The 17,664-nt window shown below is 46.7% G+C and overlaps 1 protein-coding gene across 1 annotated transcript in view; it reads left to right on the top strand.

Annotated features, from left to right (window-relative positions):
- LOC141548461 (integrator complex subunit 6-like) overlaps positions 1 to 2,489 on the top strand; it is a 59,042-nt gene extending 56,553 nt beyond the window's left edge. Inside the window, exon 17 of the mRNA XM_074277349.1 lies at positions 915 to 2,489. Coding sequence (XP_074133450.1) covers positions 915 to 934 — 20 coding nt within the window. The 3' untranslated portion in view covers positions 935 to 2,489. The remainder of the gene's footprint in view (positions 1 to 914) is intronic.
- Positions 2,490 to 17,664: the final 15,175 nt, after the last annotated feature.

Genomic DNA, 17,664 nt, shown 5'->3' with positions numbered 1-17,664 from the left:
ATTTGAGATTATGGTATCATCAGTTTGGAGCTGACAGGAAACTATTACATCTGTATATAAGATGTAAGATGTAATCTTATAGACATCTCAATAAATACAGAGTTGAAAAAGGAGAGGACAACAATAAATAGGGATATTGGAGAAGACTTCTTGCTCTTTTTTTAATTATAGTTTTTTATTGACAAGACATATGCATGGGTAATTTTTCAGCATTGACCCTTGCCCCCTCCCTTAGTCCCATACATGTTAAATATGTTAAAGTATATGTTAAATGCAATATATGTATACATATTTATACAGTTGCCTTGCTGCACAAGAAAGATTGGATCTAGAAAGAAGGTTAAAAAAAAGCCTGAGAAGAAAAACAAAAATGCAAGCAAACAATAACAGAAAAAGTGCAAATGCTATGTTGTGGTCCACACTTATTTTCCGGTGTTTTTTCTCTGGGTGTAGCTGGTTCAGTTCATTACTGCTCTATTGGAACTGATCTGGATCCTCTCGTTGTTGAAGAGGGCCACGTCCATCAGAATTGATCATCGTATAGTACTGTTGTTGAAGTGTAGATGTAGTCTTGAAGGAGAAGGATTTGGATAGGCAGAGGTAAGGACAGACTCCTACTGACCTTGATTTTCTCCATAAAGGAAGAGATGCCATCAGTGGGAAGGATTAGGATATACATTTAGAATAGACACTTCAGGGAGTATGAATCAACTCGGAAAGAAGAAAAGAATTGACGTGCAACAGCGAAGGCCCCAGTTGATTTAACAACATGAGACTGTAATGTACCCAACACATCTTAAGTCATCTTCACATCCCCCTCAGCCTCTAGCATATGGAAAGTACTTGAACAGTGTATGCGGGTTGACTAAAGATATGCTGGTTAACTAACTCTTTTTTTTTATAACTACTTTCAGGTTTAAAAAATGAATTCTAATTCAGCACCTTGAGACACCGCTAGAAGAGCTACACTTCAACAGCTTCCCAACCTATACCATTAATGATGACCAAGAAGAAGTAACAATGGAATTTCCAGATTAACACTAAGAAATGACAAGCTTTCCGCTCTCTTATTATAATGATCGAATCTAGTTTAATTTCTGCCTTTGCCTATAGGGCAACTTTATAATACAAGAGTCTGAGTTCAGCTATGATAGCATTCTAATTTGACGACTCTTGGCCAGCAGAAGCTGGGATGTGTAGCCATAGTAATTTCTTTTTAGGGAGTGGGGTAGCATTTTTTTTCCTGTGAAGGGTGAAAACCCTCTTTGGAAGGCTGACAAGTATCTTTGCATAAAGTAGGTGCCCCCTGAACAGACCCAATCTTTTCTCTTGAAAGAGCATCTACCCCACTCTCAGCCACCATGTATTCAAAAATCATTGACATTGCCACAGGCCTAATATCATGAAATATTATTTGTTGTGCTTTTAAAGGCTTACTTTGATGTTGATTGTTTTTACTAGATCTATCTGTTCCTCTCCCCACCCAACTCACCTTCCCTTAGGAAAAAGATCATTTAAGCAAAACCAACTGAGTTGGACAATTTATGCAACATTTCACCAGACCCCTAATTCCTCGTTTTACCAATGAAAAGAGAGAAGTTTAGCTTAGCCGTGCCTTTTAAATGATGGAGGTTTCTGGGTAGACTGATCTGGAGAGTGAATCAACCTGCTAATTGGGTATTAATGAAAAAACAAGGCAGCCCTAGTCCCTTTTCCTAGCACTGGTTGCACCTTCTCTCATACTTGCTGACACCTTACTTCTCTCCTCCTGGATTCTGTAATCCAGCTGTACTAGCCTACTTCTTGATTCTCTCACTCCATTTTAGTCTTCTCAGTACCTTTGTGCTGGCTTATCGCCATGCTTGGAATGTTTTCCTTCACCTCCCCCACTTAGAATCCTTCAAGATATACAGCCCAAACGAATTCGGCTTCAGGAGACCTTTTTCCAGCCCCCCAGCCACCAAGTCCCCTGCCCTCTTCCCCTCCCTCCCCCAAGTCTGCCAAGTGTACTCTCTCCTTAACTCCAGCCGCCAGTGTCTTTGCTGCTCAGGTTATCTTGTACCTATTCTCTGTGGATCTTGTATATGCCTATATGTGTACATTTTGTCTGTCCCTTTAGAATGTAAACTCTGAGAACAGGGGAAAATTTCCCTATTTCTTTGTATTCCCAGTGCTTAGAACAATACCTGGCACACATGCATCTGGATCAATTCCCCCTGCCAATCCCTTAAATATTCTCTCTCAAACTCTGTTTTGCTTCGTTTACAGATTTTGTGAAAAATAGATTTGAAATTTCCCAGATCCCTGACTTCAGCTTTCTTTTCATCCTTTGAGGATGACGCTTCTCAAGGCAGACATGTATTCACTGTGCTTTATAAATGCTAAAAGTTTTTCATGTTCTACAAAAATTATTTTTGAGCAGTACTGTTAAAAGTCATTAATTCTGTGACAATTGTATCTGTTTACAAATAAAGTTTCAATTCAACTCATTTTCTTACTCCTGAAAGTGCCTACTTATTGTACCTATGTGCTCATTGAAACAATGGGAGCTGATGAATATAGGTGAGTCTCAGAACATCCCATGTGTGTGTGTGTTGGGGGGGGGGGAGGTTGAACAATGAACCAGGAGAAGAAATGGTCAGGTCAAAGTAAAACCAGGAGAGAGAGATGACCTGTAAGCCAAGGAAGAAGAGAGTATTCAGGAAACCAACAGCCAACTATCTCAAGAGTTACCAAAGAGATTAAGGGGGGAAAGGAAAGCAAAAAAACAACTGACCATGGCCTCCCCCTCCCAGTAAGTAAATTCCATTGGCTCCCTATTGCCCCCAGGATCAAATAGCTTGTAAAACCCTTTACAAATCTGGTCCCCTCCCACCTTTCTAGTTGTGATCCAGTGACACTGACCTGTTTGTTGTTCCTTACATTTCCCAGCTTTGGTATTTTCCCCGGCTGTCCCCTATGCCTGGAATCCTTTCTTTCCTGGGTTCCCTGATTTCCCTCAGGTTTCAGCTACCCTGTCATCTGAATGAAGCCTTTCCTGGTCTCCCACAACCCTGGTACTAGCCTTCCCTCTGAGATTCTCTCTCTTATATCTATTAATCTTGTTTAAAGATAGTTCTTTGTCGTCTCCCCCATGAGAGTGTGAGCTTGAGGTACCAATTTTCAGTATCCTCAATACTTGGTACGGTTGTGGGTGCATAATAGGGGCTTGTTGACAAGAGTGAAGTAAAGATTGAGAAAATGACCTCTGAGGAAGCTGTTTCAGTAAGAGTGGGTCAGAAGCAAACAGTTGTAAAAATGAGGGGGATCAATGATCGAGTATAGACCCTGACAAGAGGTCCATAGCTGGCATCTGAAAACTTTCAATACTATTAGATATTTATACACATTTCTTTCTTTTAAGTAAGTATTTAATCTTTTGTTTTAATAAATACCTATATTGTAATTCTGGAGAAACTGAGGCGAGAGAGAGGTTAGAGAGTTATAATAATTTAATTTATTGAGAGTAAGTCAATTGACTGGATCGGACTCTCGTCTCCAAGTATCCAGTCCCGAATGTGGGGTGTAGATATTTTTTATAGGGAGACACATAATATAATATAATAAAATATATTATATATATTATACAATATATATATTATATCAAATAATAATATAATATAATAGGGAGACATAATGGGGAGCGGATGGGGATGATATAATGGAGAGGTGCCCGAGATGGGAAAGATATCTGATATTCTGATGGGAAAAGGTATCTGCTATTGTAATAGATTGGGATGGGGAGTAGCATCTGATATTCTAAAATATAAGATCTTTTATCCTTATCAATTATTCTGATGATCAAGAGGGAAGGGTGATATGCTAGCCTGAGGTTTGGGGTAGAATGACTGAGGTGGGGCAGTTCAAGGAGACTTGTGGCATTACAATATCTCCCAGTGTAATAATGCTCGCTCTCTCTGCTCCTGGAATGCCATTTATTAAACACTTTTTGAAAAGAAAGAAAAAGTTCAACACTTAACATATCAAAAAAGTTTGCCATTAAATGCAGTGTTCTGAAGGTGGACATTCGGTAAAAGAGGGGACTTTCAATCATTCCTGATGAAAAGATCAGAGCTGAACAGAAAATTTGATCTTCAAATGCAAGACTCAAGAGAAGCACAAAAAAGGTAAACAGGAAAAAATCTATATTATTTAAAGGTTAAATTGTTTACATCCTTACATGGAAATATGCTACTTAGAACTCTTAAGAATTGTATCTTTGTTAGGGCAGCTAGAAGATATACATAGAAGGTGGGGGTAGAAGTTGACTTTGATATGATGATGTAAAAAAGAAATTAAGGGCTGGAAAAAGGATTGTACTGGGAGAAGAGGAAAGGGGAGGTAAAATGGGGCAAATTACATCACACGAAGAGCCACAAAAGACCTATTACAGTAGAGGGAAAGAAGGGGGGTGAGCGTTGTTTGAATCTTAATTTCTTTGGATTTGGTTCAAAACAGGAATCCCAGAGACACTGATGGGTATAGAAATTTATCTTTACCCTATAGGGAAATGGGGTAAAGGGAAAGAAAAAGGAAGAGGGAAGATTTGAGAGAAGGGAGGGCAGAAGTAGAAGATGAAAGGGGCTGATTAAGGGAAGTGGAAGTCAGAAGCAAATGCAGTGTTCTGTACCCATAGTCCTCCACATCTGTGAAGCAGAGATACCTCTCATTTCTTTGAGTTCAAGTTGGATTATTATGGTTTCACAGGATTTGGTTTTGATTATTCTTTCTTTTTTTTTTTTTTTTTTTTTTTTTTACATTTGTGCTATATGGATTGTCTTCTTCCTGGTTCTTCTTCTCTTTGTATCATTTCACATATCTTCCCTTGCTTTCTAATCCTTTGTTGTCCAGTAGTTTTTCAGTTTTGTCTGACTCTGTGACCTCAGTTAAGGATATCCTGGCAGAGATACTGGAGCGATTCACCATTTCCTTCTCCAGCTCATTTGACAGATAAAGAAACTGAGGAAGACAGGTAAAGTGACCTGTCCAGGGTCACACAGCTAGTAAGTGTCTGAAGCCAGCCTGGGACTCAGGAAGGTGAGTCTCCCTGCAGCGCCATCTAACTGCCTTCTCTCCCTCTGAAGCTTTGATATGCTCAAGTGATCCTTTTCTACCTGGTCTCCTTCACCAGATTGCCCTCTCTGTCAACTGCACTCATTTATATCTCTCCCTATGTACCTGCACCTTGTTTGTATTGTCCACAAAAATACTCACATCTCTCCGATCTTCAAGAAACCTCCCCCTCCTCTTGTCCTTTTATCTCCTCTGCCCTTTGAAGGCGCTGTACCATAGGTTCTTCCTCTCACTTCTTAACCCCTTAAAATCTGGCTTCCAACCTCATCATTTCATTGGAGCTGCTCACTCGGAACTATGGAGGCTCAATATGGATGGAAGCATTGTATTTTCACCTTTTTTGTTTGTTGGCTTTTTCTTTCTCATGGTTTTTTTTTCCCCTTTTGGTCTGATTTTTCTCACTAAACAGGACAAATAATGGAAATTCGTTCAGAAGGATAGCACATGTTTAATTTATATCAGATTGCTTGCTGACTTCGGGAGGGGGTAAGGAAAGGAGGGAGGAAGAAAAATTTGGAAGTCAATCTTACAAAAATGAATGGCAGACTCTCTTTACATGTAGTTGGAAAACTAAAACACTATTGAGAAAGAAATAACTCTCTCCAAAGTTACCAGTATTCTCTTCTTTGCCAAATCCAACAGCTCTTTCTCAATCCTCGCCTCCACCTCTGCAACTTTTGACACTCAAGCACCTTCTTCTTAATACTGTCTTCTTTCTAGGTTTCCACAGCACCACTCTCTCCTCGTTTTCCTCCTACCTAGCCAATCGTTCCTTCCCTAGGACCTCATCCAGATCACATCCTCCAACTATAGGAGTATCGCAGGGTCCCGTCCTGGGCCCTCTTCTCTTCTCCATACACATACTACTTGGTCAGCTCATACTGAGAGCTCTCAAATCTACCTCTATCCTGCCCCACTCTCTCTGCCGACCTTCAATCTCGAATCTCCAACTGCCTTTCTTTCAGAATCTTGTACTAGAGATGTTCCACAGACGTCTTAAACTCACTGTGTCCAAAACAGAACATTCTCTTTCCCTCTAAACCCTCCCCACTCTGACCTTCCTTCTTACTGTTGACAGTAACACCATCCTCCCAATCCCTCAGGCTGGCAACCTGGACTCTTTTCTCTCTCCCCTTCCGCCCATAGCTAATCTGTTGCCAAGACCCGGTGATTTCACCTTGGCAACATCTCTTAAATATGCCCTCTTCTCTCCTCTGAAACTATCACCACTTTTAGTGCAGGCCCTCATCACCTCTTATTGACTATTGCAGCAGCTGCTGGAACATCTGCATGCCCCAAGCCTCTCTCAACTTCCAATCCATTCTTCATTCAGCCACCAAAGTGATCTTTAAAGCCCAGGTCCAACCATGTTACTCTCCTACTCCATAAACTCCAGTGGCTCCCCATTACCTCTAAAAGCAAATACAGAATGCTTTGGCACACAAAGCCCTTCCCAGCCTGGACCTCTTGTAGCCCTTTCCGGTCTTCTTACTCTTCCATCTAGCAACATTTGACCTCTTGGATGTTCCAGGAACAAAACACTCATCTCTTGTCTCTGGGAGTTTCCTCTGGCCTTCCCTCATACCTAGAATGTCCTCCCTCCTCCTTTCTGTCTATTGACTTCTCATCTTCTCCAGGAAGCCTGTCTCAACTCCTTCTAATTCTAATGCCTTCCTTTTCTTTATTCGTTCCTTCCCCTCCCCCCACACAGTTTGGTTTCTTGTCTTCCTGTTAGACTGTGAGCTTCTCCAAGGCAGGGATTGTATTTTGCCTCCTTTTTGAATCACCAGTGCTTAGCCCAGTGCCTGGCACACAGCAGCTCTTAATAAATACATTTTGACCCACAGAATGGCTTCTCCAGTCACATTTTCTCTCTTATAGCATCATAATATCCCATGCCATTCATATACTACACTTTGGTTAGCCAATCCTCAATCTGTAGACATCTACTTTGGTTTTTGGCTTTTGTTACTCCAAAATGTGCTATTATAAATCAGTGCTGGCAAACTCAAAAAAAGGGGGGGCCACCAAACTATTAATGAGGGTCCCTGTAGGCTATATATTGATATAGTTTGAAAATGTAATATTATCTGGGTTTCACTATATTTTTTTATTTTATTAGATATTTCCCAGTTACATTTTAATCTGGTTTGGGCTGTGTTACAGGCTGCAGGCTGCATGCTGCCTACAGGACTGACATCTCTGAAAAATAAGATGGTGTACGTGGGGCCTTTCTTTTTTGTTTTTGCTCCCCGTGGGGTGTGTTCCATGCAGCGGAATCTCTGGATCAAAGATAATGGACCTTTTAAGCATTTTATTATTTAATTCTAAAGTGTTTTCCAGAGTGGTTGGAACAATTCACAACTCTTCCAGCAATGCGTTCGTGTACCTCTCTTTCCACAGTCCCTCCACCACTAGTTCCATCTTTTGTCTCCTTTGCCAATTTGCTGGATGTTATCATGTCTCATATCATTAGTGATTTGAGACATTCTTTTACATGGCTGTTAATAGTTTGCAATTTTTTTTAGATTGCTGATCATATCCTTTGTCCACTTACCAAAGAATTGCTTTTTGGTCTTATATGTTTGCCAGTTACATATATATCTTGACTATTAAACCTTTATCGGAGATTCCCTTCCCACCACCATCAACATGTCCATGCAAAAGATTTTCAATTTTATTTAGTCAAAATGATCTGTTTTATCTTATAGATAAAACTAAGAATTCACTGCCACCAAAAGAATTGGGAGTTAAGGCAGTGCCCATAAATTGGGGAGTGGCTGAACAACATGTGGTATATGAAGGTAATGGAGTATCCTTGCTCTATAAGAAATGATCATCAGGCAGATTTTGGAAAAACATGGAAAATATTTCCATAAACTGACCCTGAGGGAAGTGAGCAGAACCAGGAGAACTATATAGACTTAGCTCTTCTCAGCAATATAGTGATCCCAGACAGTTTCAAAAGACTTGGGTGTGAAAGAGCCATCCACATCCAGAAAAAGAATTATGGAGACTGAATATATACTGAAGCATACTATTTTCACTTTTTAAAATTTATTTTTCTTTTTTGTCTTTTTTCCCCCCTTTTTTTCTGATTCTTTGACAACTTGTCTTATATGAAAGGGTGTTTAACAGGACTGTATATGTATAACTTCTATCAGACCACTTACTGTCTTGGGGGGGGGGTGAGGACAAGGAAAAGGAGGAAGAAAATTTGGAACTCAAAATCTTACAACTGAATGTTTTGAAAACTATCTTTACGTGTAATTGGAAAAAAATAAAAAATACTATTAAGTGAAAAAAAAATATCCACTGCCACCCACAGCTGTGAAAGGTATATGATCTCCCACCCTTGTAAATTGTATTTTTAACATTCAGTTTGCATATCCCTTGTTAAATTTTTTTTTTGGGGGGGGAGTATATGTAAGATGTTGACCTAGCTTCTGACAGACTGCTTTCTATTTTTCCAGCAGTTTTTGTCAAGCAGAGAGTCCTTTCCTTATTAATTTATGTTTTCAGAGTTACCAAATGCTGTGCTAAGTTCAGTTATTTATGATTTTTTCTTGTCTAGTCTCTTCCACTGATCTATTTTTCTAATTTTTAACCCACACCAGATAGACTTGATGAGTATTGTTTTGTAAAATAATGTCAAGTCGAGAACTGTTCATTCTTCCTTTGTTCTTTTTTTTCTTCATTATTTCCTTATTCTAGATTTTTTTTCCCCTCCAAAAGATTTTGATTTTTATCTACCTTTGTAAAGTCCCCCTTTGGTAGTTCGGTAATACAGCACTGTTAGTGTAAAGCTAATTTTGACAGCATTGTCATCTTTATCACATTGGAACTAGCCATAAGCATTGAATAGCCCTCTTTATTTCTTAAAGGATCATTTTGTAACTGGATCTATACAGTTATTGAATGTGCTTTGGTAGATTGATTCCTAGATATTGCATTCATTTTCCAGTTATTTTGAATAGGGTTTCCCTTTCTAGTATTTCCTCCTGGATTTTGTTATTGCTATAAAGAAATACTATTGATTTTGTGAGCATATCTTGAAAAAAAAAATCAGTTACTTTAATGAAGCAATTAATTGTTTTGTTTTTTCTTCTTTGCTGATTCCTCAGGGCTTTATAAGTAAATCACCAGCAAATAGGGACAATTCTCCTCTTTGTCTCTTTTTATGTATTTAATTTCTCAAGTCTTGTTTTTTTTTTTTTGCTCTACTGACATTTCTAAACCATGTCAAATAACATGAGGGAAAGGGAGTATCTTTGCTTTACTTGATTTATTGCAAAAGAAAAAAAATGCACATAATGCTAGCTTTGGATTTTAAATTCTTTTTTATCATATAAACAAGATCTTCCTCTGACTATGTTATAGAGGGTGGTTAGCTTAAATGAGTTGTACTCTGTCACAGGATTTTTCTGCATCTAAATCTATAATGTGGTTTTGTTATCTTTTTGTTTTGGCTGTGCTTATTCATTATTCTTGTATTTTTGGAACATCTGTGCATCCTCACTAGAAATCTAACTTGATCATAGTGAATGAGTTTTAAAACCAATTCCTGCAGGGATTTTATTTTAAAAATGTATTTGATATTCATTAATAATGCTGTTTTGTGATTTATTTTGCTTCAGCCTTCACCGGTATAGGTATTAGGATATTTGTCTCATAAAATGCTACTACGAACAGTCATAACATAGCTAGCATTTATATAGCACCTTAAAGTGTGAAAACGGCTTTATGTATGTCATCTTATTTGATTGTACTGGCACATTGTAAGAATCACAGAAAAGCTCTGCACAGCCACGTGTCCAGCCCAGATCAGCATGGCCGCTGATGTGAATCGGCATTAGCAGCTGGGTTTATACCAAAGCATACCTTCCCTCAGAGAAGAGGGGCTGGGAGTAGGGAGGGTGCAGTAGGAGAGCTGCAGACAGCTTGCTGGCTAATTTGCTCGTGAAAGGGAATAGTGTGAAATCAAAATAGGAAATGGGGGACACTGAGAATACCAGCATGAGCAAACAGTAAACTTTAGGAGGTTTATAAGCAGAGGAAGACTGGCAAGATAAGCCTGTGTGTCTGGTCCTTATTCTACAGAACAGACACATCCCCATAAAGATGACAGTGAACCTTATTTCCCCATTGGATTCTTTAAAAACAAAAGATTTCTAAAGAAAAAAGGAAAAACCCATGGTGATTCTGCTCTCGTTGCCCCCTCTCCCCTCTTAAAGGCAAAAAAGATGCCAGACAAGGGCTTTTCATTTGGAACAGCCAATTACTTTGGCTCTGCTGCTGCTGTATAAATAATTGAATCTGCGAGAAAGATTTGGAACATTGAAACAGAAAAGTTTTATTTTTTAAAGACTGAATTTGATAGGAAATGGAAGGAACACACAGACACACTTTCTTAAATTCTATATACAAACTTCCACGAATATAACAGAGGCCAAGCAACTCTAGAATTATCATAAATGAAATTGGCAGATGTTACTTGTTCTAGTTTGCTAATTTAAGGAAGAAACACATTCTAGCTAATTTGGTACATTGATAGCTACTAATAAGTCATTCTATATATTCCTTGACCAAGACATGTAAAGAACAAAATCCTGGAGAAGTGAACAACACACTTATGCTAAGCAGTAATAATCAGAGTGATATTAAAATTGCTAATTGAGGTATCAAGTCTCAAGCGTTCACAGTACAATTCAACCACTTTGCTGGCGTTATGTTAAATAACATCAAAATTATAGAACTTGGTGTACATTTTCATGTACTACAGAAGTCTAGCCTAACATTTAAGTTAAATGTCTATTGGAACAAAGTTGGAGAACAATTTATACAATTACAACAATATTGTAAAGACAATCAACTTTGAAAGACTTAGAAACTCTGATCACAATAACCAATCACAATTTAAGAAGATCATGATGAAACAGGTTACCCATTTCTTGATAGAAAGATGACACACTCAGAGGGCAGATTGACACTTCATTTTTTTAAACATAGCCAAAAGCAGAGATTTCTTTGAATGACCATTTATGTTCACAACAAGGATTTCACTTGGTTTTTTTTTTTTGTTTTTTTGTTTTGTTTTTTTGTATTTTTTTGTATTTTTTGAGTTTTTTGTTTTTTTTTGTTTTTGCTTCCTCCGTTGGAGGAGGAAGGAGAGAAAGAAGATGGATCTTTGTTTGGAAGGAAATTTACAAACCCAGACAGGGCTGTGTCACTTCCTAACAGTATAAGTTTTGTTGTAGGTATATCATTAATTGTTGTCAATCTCCCTCGTGGGAAGATATATAATGCTGAAGTAACATTGTACACTTAGGATTTTATCAGAGAGCCTTAAAACTTAAATGACATACTGAGACCAGAAAACCAGGCCACTGTCCCCTAGTTTAAGGGGACAATATTCTGCAGTGACCCAGCACATTCAAATTTGGTTTAATAAGACTTTTTCAGGTTATTTCGTGTAAACCGAAGAGAATAAAGGTCAGAATTTTTTTTCTTCTTTAGGCTTCATGTGTGTATGTAAGAAAGTATGTGGCACGGTTTAGAAACCTGACTTTTCCTGTGAGTATAAGGCTTAAGAAAATAGTAAGAAGAAGCCTGTCAAATGACTTTGTTTCAGAGAAAATATACTATCACACCGAAACATTTTTAAAACTTCAGAACACAACATTGACTGATTAAGTTTGAAACCCATTGATCTTTTGATTTACCTTTTGTTCACCTTTACAGACACACTCAGTCCTCACTGTCTGAAGAAAGTTCTTCGGCCTTCTTTATGGTTCGCCATCTGTCCTTTAACATCACGTTTGTTCGGTCTTGGAACTCGTAGCGTGCGAGGATTTTCTTCCACTGGCCCTCTCCGTACTTTTTCACCCCGGATCTCAGCTTCATGTCTTCCTCCCAGGTCCAGGATCTCCTTTTCTTACCAGAGGGTCTGTCCGAGGTGCTTGCTTCATTGTCATCTTCGTAGTCATCTTCGATGGTTTCTACATCGTCAACGACGATGTTTTTGCGTTTTTGCTTGGCCTTTTTCCTTTGAGGGCCCATTTCTCCACCTGTGTCATCCAAAATTCTCTGCTTTGTTTTTCGCCGTTTCATTTGGGTGAGAGAAAAGTAATTCATATCAGACTTAACTAGAAATTTTGGATACTCGTCAATGACAATGTGGTTAGGTTCTTCTTCAACCTCCCTGACAACTGTACCTGTTGCAGGAGTATTTTTCACTATTTTGGTAGCTTTCTTGATCAGAAAGCTTGAAGATTTTTCATTTATCACGTGGTGCACGAAAGCTTTGACTTTCCTTATCAGGCAGTCATAGCTGAAGTAGCTAAAAAAAGTATGGTTAGGATCTTTCTTAGCCACTACTCTGAACAGGATCTTTTTCAGAGGCCTGTTGCTGTCATTTTCACCAAACACTCTCCTAAAGACTGCCTCTGCTTCTCGGAAACCTTTTTTCTCCAGGCATATTGCTACAGCCTGAATTCGGAGTAAATCATAGATATCTTCAAAACGCACATCTTTTGAGTAGCCCATCCTAACCCACATAGCCAATGCTGACTCCAAGGGAGTACTTACTGTGTTACCATCAAAGCGCATATCTACGCTTTTCCCTTTGCAGATTCTTTTTAGGAACTGACATATGTGCACAGTTTTTAGCTGAAGGAGCGAACGATTGTGGACCCCACAAGAAACCGCCTCCATGGCAGTGATGTTCTGGTTGAATTCCTCCAAGAGGTCATCACAGAAGGCATGGCAGATATTCATGCATAAATAATCCATCACCCAGCCAGCAATGATGGATCGGACCCGAGTATGGGTCCAGTCCTCTAAGTCCTCAAACAGAGGTAGGCAGGGTCCCAAGGGCCCTCCAAAATCCTCTATCTGAAGAATCTGGAACCACAGTTCGTCTTCGTTCTCTCTGGGGGCCGGACCGGCTACCCCGTAGTTAAAGTCATCATCATCATCATCATCATCCAACAGATCCACCACCTCAATTGCCTCATTGCCCACCACCTCCACTATCTGCACATCATCATCATCATCTGTCACCTCCACCACCTCCACTATCTGCACATCATCATCATCATCCTTCTTCACCTCCACCACCTGCACATCATCATCATCATCGTCCACCAAGTCCACTACCTCTATCTCCTTCTTTTCCTTCCTCTTCTTCTCCTTCTCCCTCCTCCTCTTCTCCTTTTTGGCCTTCCTGTCCATGTAGGCGTCTACGTCTAGGACCTGAGGGGCCGTTTTCACTGCTGCCTTCCCGTTGGCCCTCCTCTGGACCCCCTGCTCCTGGACCCCCTGCTCAGGGACCCCGTGCTCCCGGACCCCCTGCTCCCCGACCTTTTGCTCCCGCACCCTCTGCTGCTGCTGCTGCTGCAGCCTCTGCTGCTGCTGCAGCCTCTGCTCCCGCAACCTCTGCTCCTGCAGCCTCTGCTCCTCGGCCTGAGCAGGAGCAACCCCAGGAACAGGGACCACTATGGGCCTCTCCCGGACCACCTCGAGGACCCAAGTCGGGCCACTCTTCTGCCAGCAGACCACCCCCTGGGTAGGGGTCTGGCCTATCTTCCGCCGTAACACCACCCGAACTGGGTTTGGGCCCGGGATCAGCTCCTCTCGAATCACCCCCTGGTTTAAGCGCCGGACAGCCTGCTGCTGCTGCTGAACCTGCTGCTGCTGAGCCTGCTGCTGCAGAGCCACCTGCTGCTGCTGAGCCTGCTGCTGCTGCTGAGCCTGCTGCTGAGCCTGCTGCTGCTGAGCCTGCTGCTGAGCCTGCTGCTGCTGCTGAGCCTGCTGCTGCTGCTGTTGTTGTTGCTGGAGTAGTCGCTGCTGCAGGCGCCGCTGCTGCCGCTGATAGTGCCGCTGCTGCTGCTGCTGCTGTAGGCGCTGCTGCAGGCGCTGCTGCAGGCGCTGCTGCTGTCGCTGCTGTTGCTGCTGCTGACGTAGTAGTAGCTGGCGCTGCTGCTGGCGCTGCTGTTGGCGCTGCTGCAGGCGCTGCTGCTGCAGGCGCTGCTGCTGCAGGCGCTGCTGCTGCAGGCGCTGCTGCTGCAGGCGCTGCTGCTGCTGCTGCTGCAGGCGCTGCTGCTGCTGCTGCTGCTGCTGCTGCTGCTGCTGCTGCTGCTGCAGGCGCTGCTGCTGCTGCTGCTGTTGCTGCAGTAGCAGCTGCTGCTGCTGCTGCTGCTGCTGCTGCCGTCGCTGCTGGCGCCGCAGACGCCGCTCCTCCTGGGCCGGGTCTGGGGCGGCCTTGTTCTGGGTCAAGTCCAGGACTGGGACAGGTTCGGTCTTCACCTTGACTAGATTAGGCTCCAGAGCTGGGACTGGGGCTGGAGCTGGAACCGAGACCGGAGTTGCTTTCTGCCGGCCTCCCCCAGGGGCTTGGGCCGGGGCCTGGGCCGGGGCCTGGGTTTGGGCCGGGGCCTGGGCCTGGGTTGCTTTTGGCCGGCTTCCCCCAGGGGCTTGGGCCGGGGCCTGGGCCGAGGCTTGGGTTTGGGCCTGGGCTGCTTTGGGCTGGGCCCCCCCGGGCGCTGGGGCTGGGGGTGGAGCTATAGCCTGGGGTGCTTTGGGCTGGGCCCCCCCGGGCGCTGGGGCTGGGGGTGGAGCTATAGCCTGGGGTGCTTTGGGCTGGGTCCCCCCAGTGGCCGGTGCAGGGGCCGGGGGCGGAGTCATCGTCGGAGTCTGGGCCGAGGTTGCTTTGGGCTGGGTCCCCCCAGTGGCCGGTGCAGGGGCCGGGGGCGGAGTCATCGTCGGAGTCTGGGCCGAGGTTGCTTTGGGCAGGACCTCCCCGGGCGCTGGTGCTGGGGCCGGGGGCGGAGTCACCGCCGGAGTCTGGGCCGGGGTTGCTTTGGGCAGGACCCCCCCGGGCGCTGGTGCTGGGGCCGGGGGCGGAGCCAAGGCCGGAGTCTCGGTCGGGGTTTCTTTGGGCAGGACCCCCCCGGGCGCTGGTGCTGGGGCCGGGGGCGGAGCCAAGGCCGGAGTCTCGGTCGGGGTTGCTTTGGGCAGGACCCCCCCGGGCGCTGGTGCTGGGGCCGGGGGCGGAGCCAAGGCCGGAGTCTCGGTCGGGGTTGCTTTGGGCAGGACCTCCCCGGGCTCTGGTGCTGGGGCCGGGGGCGGAGCCAAGGCCGGAGTCTGGGCCGGGGTTTCTTTGGGCAGGACCCCCCCGGGCGCTGGTGCTGGGGCCGGGGGCGGAGTCACCGCCGGAGTCTGGGCCGGGGCCGAGGTTTCTTTGGGCCGGACCTCCCCGGGCGCTGGTGCTGGGGCCGGGGGCGGAGTCATCGTCGGAGTCTCGGCCGGGGCCGAGGTTTCTTTGGGCCGGACCTCCCCGGGCGCTGGTGCTGGGGCCGGGGGCGGAGTCATCGTCGGAGTCAGGACGGGGGCCGGGATTGCTTTGGGCCAGACCCCCTCGAGGGCTAGTGCTGGGGCCAGGGCCGGGGCCATAGCCGGGATTGCTTTGGGCCAGACCCCCTCAAGGGCTAGTGCTGGGGCCAGGGCCGGGGCCATAGCCGGGATTGCTTTGGGCCAGACCACCCCGGGCGCTGGTGCTGGGGCCGGGGGCGGAGTCATCGCCGGAGTCAGGACCGGGGCCGGGGTTGCTTTTGGCTGGAACCCCCCGAAGACCGCTGCTGGGGCCGGGGGCGGAGTCAGGGCCAGGGTTGCATTGGGCCTGAACCCCCCGGGGGCCGGTGCTGGGGCCGGGGGCGGAGTCATCGCCGGAGTCAGAACTGGGACCGGAGTTGCATTGGACCAGAACCCCCCGGGGGCTGGTATTGGGGCCGGGGGCGGAGTCATCGCCGGAGTCAGGACCGGGGTCGGGGTTGCTTTTGGCTGGAACCCCCCGGGGGCCGGGGCCGGAACCATGGCCGGAACTATGGTCGGAACCATGGCCGGAGTCAGGGCCGGGGCCAGAATCATGGCCGGAGTCAGGGCCGGGGCCGGGTTTGCATTGGGCCGGAACCCCCCGATGGCTGGTGCTGGGATCGGGGGCGGAGTCATCGCCGGAGTCAGGGCGGGGGCCGGGTTTGCATTGGGCCGGAACCCCCCGATGGCTGGTGCTGGGGCCGGGGGCGGAGTCATCGCCGCAGTCAGGGCCGGGGCCGGATTTGCATTGGGCCGGAACCCCCCGGGGGCTGGTACTGGGGCCGGGGGCGGAGTCATCGCCGGAGTCAGGAGGGGGGATGGGGTCGCTTTTGGCTGGAACCCCCCGGGGGCCGGGGGCGGAGTCATCGCCGGTGTCAGGATGGGGGCCGGGGTTGCTTGCGGCCGGAACCCCCCGGGGGCTGGTGCCGGAGCCGGGGGCGGAGTCATCGCCGGAGTCTGGGCCAGGGTTGCACTGGGCCTGAACCCCCCGGGGGCCGGGGCCGGGGCCGGGGGCGGAGCTATGGCCGGAGTCAAGGCCGGGGCCGATGTTGCTTGGGGCCCGAACCCCCCCGGGGCCGATGCGGGGGCCGATGCCGGAGCCAGGGCCGGAGTCAGAGCCGGGCCCGGGATTGCTTTCAGCCAGACCCCCCCTAGGGCTGGGGCCGGAGCCGGGGCCGGAGCCGGGGTGGTTTTCGGCCAGACCCCCCCGGGGGCCGGAGCCAGGGGTGGGGCCGGGGCCGGGCCCGGGGTTGCTTTGGGCCAGCCCCCCTCCTGGACTGGGGCGGGGCCCGTGGTCGCTTTCTGTCGGACCCCCCCGGGGGCCGGGGCCGAGACCAGAACGGGGGTCGGGGCCAAGCCCAGGGTAGCTTTCGGCCGCCCCCCCCCGGATGCGGGGGCTGGGACTGGGATCGAGGCTGGAGCTAGGGCCGGGCCCGGGATGGTTTTCGCCCGCATCCCATCCGGGGCTGGGGCGGGGCCCAGGGTTGCCTTCTGCAGCATCCCCTCCCGGGCTGGGGCGGGGGCGGGGGCGGGGGCCGGGCCCGGCCCGGGGCCGGGCCCGTGAGGGATCCCGCTCCGGATGGGGACTGGGGGCAGCCCCGCCTTATGCAGGAGCCCATACCGGACTGGGTTGGGGGTCTTCGGCTCGGTCGTTTCCATCGCTGAGGCTGGGGTCGGCTTCTGCTGGACCACCTCCCGGACTGGGGCTGGGGCCTCGGCGGCCTTCTCCGGCGCGCTGGCGTTCCCGCTCCACATCCTCCGACCCCACGAACCTAGCAACGAAGAATTAGACGACCCCAACGTGGGTGCTGTACAGGTGCCTTCCTAGAGAGAAAAAAAGGGACCTAGGTCCCTCTAAGAGTCCTCCGGAGATTTTAGCATCCTAAGGTTACCCTAGCATCGGCGTAGCCTGCTAGAGCTCTGGACGGATGCTGCCAGCTCTAGAGACCAATCCTGTTTATTTTGGAGATGCTGTCCCTAGGGACCAGAGAGAGAGACTGCAGCAAACCTTACAGCTGCGTAGTACAGAACTGCGGCAAAAAGAGGGAAAAAAAAAAAAAAAAAGGGGCAGAGCAATGATTCTTGGAAAAATGACTACGTTTAGGGGTGATGTTTTTTGATTTATAGAAATGATTTTCTGAAGCTAAATTTAAGGGGAAAAATGACATAAGATGGGGATGG

The sequence above is a fragment of the Sminthopsis crassicaudata genome, chromosome X (genome assembly GCF_048593235.1).
Source record: "Sminthopsis crassicaudata isolate SCR6 chromosome X, ASM4859323v1, whole genome shotgun sequence".
NCBI classification, from domain to species: domain Eukaryota; kingdom Metazoa; phylum Chordata; class Mammalia; order Dasyuromorphia; family Dasyuridae; genus Sminthopsis; species Sminthopsis crassicaudata.
This window is presented reverse-complemented; position numbering and strand designations above follow the sequence as displayed.